The sequence below is a fragment of the Sylvia atricapilla genome, unplaced genomic scaffold (genome assembly GCF_009819655.1).
Source record: "Sylvia atricapilla isolate bSylAtr1 unplaced genomic scaffold, bSylAtr1.pri scaffold_41_arrow_ctg1, whole genome shotgun sequence".
In the NCBI taxonomy this organism is placed as follows: domain Eukaryota; kingdom Metazoa; phylum Chordata; class Aves; order Passeriformes; family Sylviidae; genus Sylvia; species Sylvia atricapilla.
Window position 1 is genome coordinate 23857 of NW_027077150.1, and position 9030 is coordinate 32886.

General features: G+C 53.0%; 1 protein-coding gene across 1 annotated transcript; it reads left to right on the forward strand.

Annotated features, from left to right (window-relative positions):
* The first annotated feature begins 313 nt into the window (after positions 1–313).
* LOC136374940 (olfactory receptor 14A16-like) lies at positions 314–1287 on the forward strand. The gene has a single exon (XM_066340312.1). The coding sequence runs from the start codon at positions 314–316 to the stop codon at positions 1244–1246; it is 933 nt and encodes a 310-aa protein (XP_066196409.1). The 3' UTR covers positions 1247–1287.
* Positions 1288–9030: the final 7743 nt, after the last annotated feature.

A 9030-nucleotide genomic window follows, 5' to 3' on the forward strand; every position in this document is an offset into this window, starting at 1 on the left:
CTGAAAAAAAGTGAGATATAATGAAAAAGGGCACCTTTATGTGTAGGACCATCAGATCTGAGTGCACTGGAACACAGAAAGCTCTGTCTTTCCTCTGGTCTCTCCAGTTTAAGGTGAGAGAAGTGCTGAAGATGAGGCAGCAACTCACAAGGAAAATCCTGAACTGAAAAAAAGTATTTAGTGAAGTTCCCCCAGAGGAAGAGAAGTAGTTTTCAGGGGAGTCCTAATAAAATTGCACAAGATTGACTCAAGGAAATCTGTCACAGCTTGTCAATGTCTTGTTTCAACAGTCCACCATGCTCAGAGTGAAGAAATGTCCAACAGCAGCTCCATCAGCCACTTCCTCCTGCTGGCATTGGCAGACACACGGCCGCTGCAGCTCCTGCACTTCTGCCTCTTCCTGGGCATCTCCCTGGCTGCCCTCCTGGGCAACAGCCTTGTCATCAGCGCCGTAGCCTGCGGCCACCACCTGCACAGCCCCATGTTCTTCTTCCTGCTCAACCTGGCCCTCACCGACCTGGGCTCCATCCTCACCACTGTCCCCAAAGCCATGCACAATTCCCTCTGGGACACCAGGAACATCTCCTATGCAGGATGTGCTGCACAGCAATTTCTATTTTTGTTTTTCATCTCTGCAGACTATTCCCTCCTGACTGTCATGTGCTACGACCGCTACGTGTCCATCTGCAAACCCCTGCACTACGGGACCCTCCTGGGCAGCAGAGCTTGTGCCCACATGGCAGCAGCTGCCTGGGCCAGTGCCCTTCTCAATGCTCTGCTGCACACAGCCAATACATTTTCCCTGCCCCTGTGCCATGGCAATGCCCTGGGCCAGTTCTTCTGTGAAATCCCACACATCCTCAAACTCTCCTGCTCACACTCCAAACTCAGGGAACTTGGGCTCATTGTGATTGGTGCCTGTTTAGCTTTTGGCTGTTTTGTGTTCATTGTTTTCTCCTATGTGCAGATCTTCAGGGCCGTGCTGAGGATCCCCTCTGAGCAGGGACGGCACAAAGCCTTTTCCACCTGCCTCCCTCACCTGGCTGTGCTCTCCCTGTTCCTCAGCACTGCAGCCTTTGCCTACCTGAAGCCTCTGTCCATCTCCTCCCCATCCCTGGATCTGGCCCTGTCAGTTCTGTACTCGGTGGTGCCTCCAGCCCTGAACCCCCTCATCTACAGCCTGAGGAACCAGGAGCTCAAGGCTGCAGTGTGGAGACTGATCACTGGACGAGTTCAGAAACAATAAATTAGTTGCCAATTTCTTCAAATCTTTTGTAATAAAAGGCATCTTTGAGAGTTTTTGTTGGGTAGATTATGGCTTTTTTTCCTGTGTTTTGGTTTATCAATACTTTCCACAAAGAAAGGCAATTGTTTATGTCATTTGTCATTTTAAATTCTCTCCACCTTTGCTGCGGCCCCCGCCTGTGTCAAAGAGGAGCTGTGCTCTCAGTGGCCTTCAACAAATTAAAGGTTCTCCCAGTGAAGTGCTCACTGGAGATCCCCCATATGTTCCCTTCTCTGGAGCTGCAGCAGCAATGTCTGTGTGCAGAGCTGGGGGCAGGTCAGGGGTGGCACAGCAGCTCTGCTCCTGCTGGCCACATCATTCCTGATCCAGGCCAGGTGCCATTGGTCTTCTTGGCCACCTGGGCACACTGCTGCCTCATGTCCAGCCTGCTGCCCAGCAGTGCCCCAGGTCTCTTTCTGCCTGGCCGCTCTCCAGCCACTCTGTCCCCAGCCTGTAGCACTGCAGGGGTTGTTGTGGCCAAAGTGCAGGACCCGGCCCTTGGTCTTGTTAAACCTCCCATGGTTGGATTTGGGCCCTGGATCCAGCCTGTCCAGGGCCTCCAGCAGAGCCCTCCCACCCTCCAGCAGATCCATACTCACACCCAGTTCGGTGGCATCTGCAAAATTGCTCATGGTGAACTCAATCCCCTCATCCAGGCCATCAGTGCAGATACTGAAATCCACCCTGGCTGGGTCTGATCCCTCGGCCATCCTGTGGGTGCCCTGTGGTGGCACTCAAGGTGATCTGTTCCATAACCTTGCCGAGCACCGAGGTCAGGCTGACAGGCCTGGAATTCCCCAGATCCTCCTGCCAGCCCTTCATGAGGATGGGCTCACATTGGCCTCTCCAGTCCTCTGGGACCTTCCTGCTGAGCCAGGACTGACGAGAAATGATGGAGAGCAGCTTGGGGAGCTCATCCACCAGCTCCTTCATGCCCCTAGGATGGATCCCATTTGCTCCCGCTGCCACCTGTGAGCATCTGAGTGGCTCAGCAGGTCAGCAGCTGATTCCTCCTGGATTACATGGGGGCTCTTCTGCTCCCTGTGCCCATCTACCAGCCCAGGAGAGCACTTGTCCTGAGGACGACCTGTCTGATTGTGGAAACCTGAGGCAAAGAAGGGGAGAGTAACTCAAACTTCTCCTCATCTTTGGCAGCCATGTCCCCCCTAATAAGGAATGGAGGTTCTCCTTGTCCATCCTTTTGCCATTAGCGCATTGATAAAATAATTTTTAATATTCTTAACAGAAGCAGCCAGTTTAAGTCCTAATTGAGCTTTCCCCTCACAAATTTTCTTTCTGTGTGACCTAGCAACATTCTTGAATATTTCTTGACTTTCCTTCCCCTCTCTCCAAGATAATGCACCTTCTTTTTTCCCTGAGGTCCTGCATAAGCTCCATGCCCAGCCAGGCCAGTTGTTTTCCTTGCAAGCTCATGTGTTGCACAGAGGGACAGGCTGTTCCTTCTCCTTCAAGATTACTTGAAGTGTCTCCATCCTTCTTGGACACCCTTGTTTTTAAGTGCTGTTTTCCTTAAAAAATATCCGTATTTGATTTGGCACTCCCCAAATCTGCGTCCTTAACACGTTGAAGTCTGCTCTCTGTAAGGCCAGTGTTTTGCTGAAGTTTTGTTGATGCCCCTCCTTCTTTCACAGAACATTTGGAAACTCAATAATTTCTTGATCACTGTGCCCCTGTCAGCCTCTGACCACCACAATGGTCTTTGTGTGATTTCCATGGGCAAGTGGTTTTTGGGAACAAGCATTGTGTAAGCTGACCAGGTGTTGACCATTTATCATCTGGTAACATGATGTCACAGAGTGGGCTATGACATCACAGAGTGGGTCATGTGAGGTCATCCATCAGCTATGACATCATAGGTCATCTCTGTGACATCATAGAGACAGCTGGGACACCACAGGGTGATGACATCATAGAGCAGGCTGTGCCATCAGAGACCAGCTGTGTGATCTCACAGGGGGCACTGTGTGAATTCCCAGAAGAGCTGTATGAGGTCACTGGGTTGGTCACTCTGTCCCAGCCCCACTCCCAGTTTGCCCCCGAGAAGTCTCCTGTCATCCGTTATCCCTCTGGTGCACAGAGAGACAGGGCATGGGAATTTTCTCATTTCAACAAGAGATTTTCTTCTGCTGCTCTGAGACAGGAGTCCGTCCCCTGTGAGACCGTGAGGTCCCTCCCATGGGACAGTTCTCTGTGAATTGCCCCAGTGTGGGTCCACTCTCACCAGCTGCAGCCCTACTGCATCTGCTGCCACGTGAGTCCCTGCCATGGGCACACAGTCCTCTCAAACTGCTGCACTGTTGGTCTCTCTTCCCACAGGGGGCAGTCCTCCAAGGACAGGCTGCTCCAGCCTGGGAGCACGGCCCCCTCACTCCACCGGGTCTCCCACTGGATCACAGCCTCCTCCAGGCATCCACCTGCTCTGGCATGGGCACCTCTGCCATGGGCTGTGGGGCGATTTTTGCATCCCCAGGGACCCTCATGGGCTGTGAGTGCATCCCTGTGGATCCCCATGGGCTGTGGGTGGATCTGTGCATCTCCGTGTATCCCCATGGGCTGTGGGTGGATCTCTGCATCCCTGTGGATCCCCATTGCCTGAGAATGGATCTATGTGTCCCCCGTGGATCTCCATGGGATGCTGGGGCACAGATGCTTCACCATGGTCTTTACCATGGCCTGAAGAGGAATCTCAGCTCTGGAACCTGGAGCAGCTCCTGCCCATCCTTCTCCTCTGACCTTGGTGTCTCCATGTTGTTTCCCTCACATGTTCTCACCTCCTCTTCCCTGACTAGCAGAGAAAACCTTGTGACTTTTTTTGGTTTTCTTGTTAAATATGTCATCACAGAGGCATTACCAACCTCTCTCCTTGGCCCAGTTTTGGCAGCAGCACGTTCACCTTCAGAGCCATCAGCCACTGGCCTTGCTGGACATGGTGGAAGCTTCCAGCAGCTCCTCACAGGAGCCATCTGTGGCACCCCTGCTGCCACAAACTAGGCCGTGCCACACCAGTACAGCTTGTTCTGCTGAATTTGCCGATTTCTGAGAAGGCCTTCATTCACATTCCTTGTTACAAAGAACTTATTTCTTTCTGCTCAGCTACAACTTTTTGCATAGTTCAAGCATTATCTTGTTGTCTTGGCATCAGGACCCATCAGGCTTAGACTTACCTGTCCTTTGTCCCACATGCAAACAGAACCTGCTCCCAGCTAGTGCCCTGCAGACAGGCAGGGTTCTGTAGGGCCAAGGAGAGTGCACAGAGATTTGGGATCTATGAGTGCTGGCGGGGAGAGATCAGGTACAGGCATACACATTTCCAGGGGGAAAATCTCCAGGAAGCAGAGAGAGTCACTGTCCCTGACCCCCATGTATTGCCTCTTGCGAGGCGTGGCGACCTGGTTCAGGAACAGCACGTCAGCCAAACCCAGACCGCTCGGGCCATCAGCTCACAGACACCAGTGTGGTGGACAGCAAATGGCGTTTATTACTGCGTTACCTAGGTTTATATAACTTGTGTTAACTGCATCACTTCCTTCTGCTTACGTTACAAACTAGGTGTCATTGGCTAATTAGGGGTCAAGTGACCTTTGCTGAGGAGGAAGGGGGGGTACAGCACGACATCTTCCGATCGCCTATCTCTATCTTGAACTACCACACCCATGGCCTCTAGTTCCTGCTGCAGGGCCAGACCTGACTGCTGCTCTGTGGGGCTGGGGCAAGGGTAGGGAGAGTCTGGACTCTGCACTGCCAGGGAGAGGAAAACTGTGGACCTTTGGATCTATGAGTCCCTGCAGTGTCACAATGGTCTCCATGGTTCCATGAGTTTCCATGAAAAGCCACAATGGCTCCTTGGTTCCTCGGGGCCCCACAATGTCACAATTGTACCCTGGTTCCATGAGAACCCAAAGCATCACTATGGCCTGCTTGGTTCCGTGAGGCCCTGCAGTGCCACAACTCTCTGCGTGGTTCCATGTGGCCCCACCGTGTCACTCTGGTGCCCTTGGTCACACCAGGCCCCGCAGTGTCACAGGGCACCTTTGGTTCTTGGGGCTGCAGTGTCTGTTCTGCCTGTGAGCTGGGTCAGCACCAAAGACACAGACACAAAAGTTCAGGAATGGTGAAATTTATTGTAATGCAAAACTGCAAAGAGTCACAAAAGGAGAAGCTCAGCCGTTCATCACTACCCAGTCATCACTACCAAATGTTGCCTGCAGTGATTAAGAAAGATCCAGCACCAGTTCCCCTCAGACTTTTCCATCACCCACACCCACACATCAGCTGAGGAAGCTGTCCCAGCCAAGGACTGCAGAGCCTCTCCCGGACACTGGGAATTCCTGCAGCTGCCTCCAGCCACAGGTGAGGCTCCAACCTGGCTGGAAGACGGCCCAGCTCTGATAGTGCTGAATAAACAAACTGACAGCACTTCTAGTGCAGGAACATCTGGTTTCATTCTCCTCTTGGGTTCCTCCCAAGGCCTGGCCAGGGCTCAAGGAAGAACCAAGGAAGTTGACTTTGACCATACACCCCCAGATGTCAGATTCCACGGCCATGTCCAGTTTCTAAATACAGAAAGGTCAGTCCATGTTTCACTAATGAGTGGATAAATCTATCACAAAAATAATGACCATGCATATGTTGTTAATGAGCAGATACAAAGATATCCTTTGGTTGGAAGGTGCACCCAGAGGTCACCTTTGGCTCAGGGCCTGTTGTCCAGGCCTTGGTACTTCAGGGATCTGGTTTAGTGCTGGGCTTGACACTGCTGGGTGAACGGTTGGACTGGATGTGCTCAGAGGGCTTTTCCAACAGAGAGGATTCTACAATTCCAGAATCCCATCTGCTGGACTCAGACAGGTCCATGATAGCAGCATTACTTTGGGAAAAAAATTCTCTTTCTCAGCTCTTGTGGCCTAAGGCTTCAGCTCCTTCAGCTCCTGGTGCTCAGCTGCTCACACTGAACAAGACGACTCATAGAGAAGAATACAGTTCATCCAGTTCCTTCTGGGACATTGAGAGGGGAGGGTGTGAAAACAGGAGCAGGGTTTGGTGTGGCCTCCTCTCTGCCCTTCACGCCTTTCAGCTCTTTGAACCAGCCCAGAGCTTTCTCCAAGAGTGCAATGAAGCAGCTGTTCCTGCTCCCAGCTCTGGCTCTTCCCAGGCTCTGACCTTGCCTGGTTTTGTCCCTCTTGCTGTGCCCTCTGTTCCCCGTGTGCTTGTTGGCTGCTGCCCAGGACTGTGGAACTGGCACAGCTCCAGTGGTCGAGACCCTCCTTTCCCTGCCCTTGGAGCTGCCTGCTCACAGCAGCCTTTTCCATCTGGAGGCTCCATGTGGAGAGGGAGTCCCAAACTCTCTTCCTTGCACATCCCCCAGGAGCCCAGGGCTGCCATCTCCAGTCCCTGCTGGCCCTGAGGCTCCCAGGTGCCTCAGGCTGCTGTGACACCAGTGCACACGGGAGGGAACAGTGGCAGGGGCTGTGCTGGAAGTCAGCTCCATGTGCTGCTGCTGCTGCTGTGGGGGTGGTTTGTGCAGCCCTGCCCCAGACTGAGGAATCAGACCCAGGCCCTGCTGCTGCTCCCTGGGGATCAGGCACAGTTGGGTTGTTGCTGTCAGTGCCAGCAGAAGCCGTGGCTGCAGCAGCGGGTGCTGACAGTGCCCCAAGGCCCGGGGCCGGAGGGGTCCCTGGGCTGGGGGCTGGCAGGGAGCTGCCCCTTGTTCTCCCTGTGCCCCATGCAGAGCTGGGCTGGGCACAAGTGGGGCAGCACAGCCAACAGGGAGCCTGACAGTCTCTTCCAGCCCTGTCTGCTCAGAGTTTGGGCCTTGGAGCTGCAGGGGGACCAAGGCAGCTGCGTCTGCTCCCTCTATGTGTTGCCGTGTTCAGCAGTGCTGCCCCATCAGTCTGTGCCCAGCAACGGGGAAAAGCCTCAGCCCTGCGGGGCCAGGAGCTGCCGGGCTCTGCCAGAGCAGCTCAGACAGTGGGAAGGGAGCTGGTCCATATGGGGAGCAGAAGCAAAGAACATAGCTTTTTTAGGACGTGTTACCTGCTTAAAAAGAGAAAGAAAAAAGTAAAGAAAAATACCCAGAAAATACACAAAAAGAGGAAAACAGAAATCAAAAGTGTAGTGACAAATCTTCTGTAACTTTGAGTTAAGAGGTAACTGATCTTTTTAAAAAGGAGAACTCAGTCACTTTGTAAAAATTCTGGTAGAATGGATCCCACTTACCTCAGAATCCTTTTTTTACATGATTTTGGGGTTGGTTTCCAATATTAAATTCTTTTTAATTGTGGTTGAAGCAGCAGGAAATTGAAAGATGGATTGTGCATTGTCTGCATTGGGCCATATTCCTAAAAAAACCAGCAGCCCATCCTGATGAATAGGGCGAGTTACGCTGATGGTTGTCAGCTCCATTTCCTGCCTAGAAATCCTGAAATTGCTTCTGAGTGCTGCTCCTTTCAGCTCTTGGACACTTCTCACACAGAGCTGGGAAAAACCCCTGGTCACTGTCATACAAGTGAGCTATGCCAAAATTAGAGCTCTGTGGGAAATCTCTATCCATCCCTATCCTTTTAATACATTTGTATGTGGTCCAGCCTGGACTGCACTGCTGTGTGCTGTGCTCTGGGGCTGGGGCTCCCCGCAGAGGGGACTGCACTGGTGTGCCAGAGAAGAAAAAGAAGCTTCAGCTTAATGCAAACTGAGCTGGGTGGGCGGGCTGGGAAGAGTGAGGAGGCTCAACAGGATCCACAGAGCTCATCCTGCAAGAAGTATGAGGAAAAGGGAGAAGGAACTCAGCAGTGAGGAGAGCTGAGGGCTAGAGAGCAGCTCCAAATGACGCTAAAATGGCACTGGATCTCTGAGACATTGCTGCTCCTTGGCCTGTGACAGGATGAGTCCCCAAGCCCCAACTGAGTTCAGTCTTCCTCATGGTGAGGGGCATCAAGGAAGGCAATAGTGTGATGGAAACTGCAATGGGCTAAGAACTCACTGGGAGAAAAGGGGGAGCAGTTGTGAAGGGAAAGGCAGGTGGGTGGCAGAACTGTTTACGGAAGAGCTGAAGTACAGCTTGAGCAAGCTGAAAAATGTCATTTTGGGGTCATCCCAGATTGATTTCATTTCAGAACATATTGAACAAGTTTATTGTTGGGGGGTGTCATGTTTTCCCTCAGAGGTGTACACTCTGCAAACTTGAGCTCCACTGCTGAAATGCTCAAGGCAAGTCTCTGCTGCAGGTCACACTGTTTCTTCTTTGGTTGATTCCGGCCCGGTGCTGAGCTCCAGCAGAGCCCTGGCAGAGCCCAGAGCAGCCACAGCACCTGCAGAGCCCGGCTGCAAGGACAGAAACCAGAAACTGCCCATCAGCTGAAGGCTCCTGTGCCCTTGTCCCAGCCGCCCGCGGTGCCCAGGCCATGCTGGTCGTGCCCAGAGTGGGGCCCAAAGCTGCCCATCACTGCTGCCCTTGGCAGCAGAGCAGGAGGGCAGGACATGTGCCCAGCCTGCAGCCAGCCACGGCACATCCACCTCCTCTGCAGCTGCCCAGAGCAGGACGCTCCTGTGCTCTCTGCCATCTCCCAAAAGCTCTTATCCCACCCCTGCCAAGATGGAGACCCACCTCACGCCATCCAATGCTGGAAGAAAAGCTGCTCCCAAACCATGTCCTCAGCCTTCTCCAAGGGCACGGCCCATCCACGCCACAGCTGCTCCCAAGCACTTCCCCCATCCAGACTGGACAC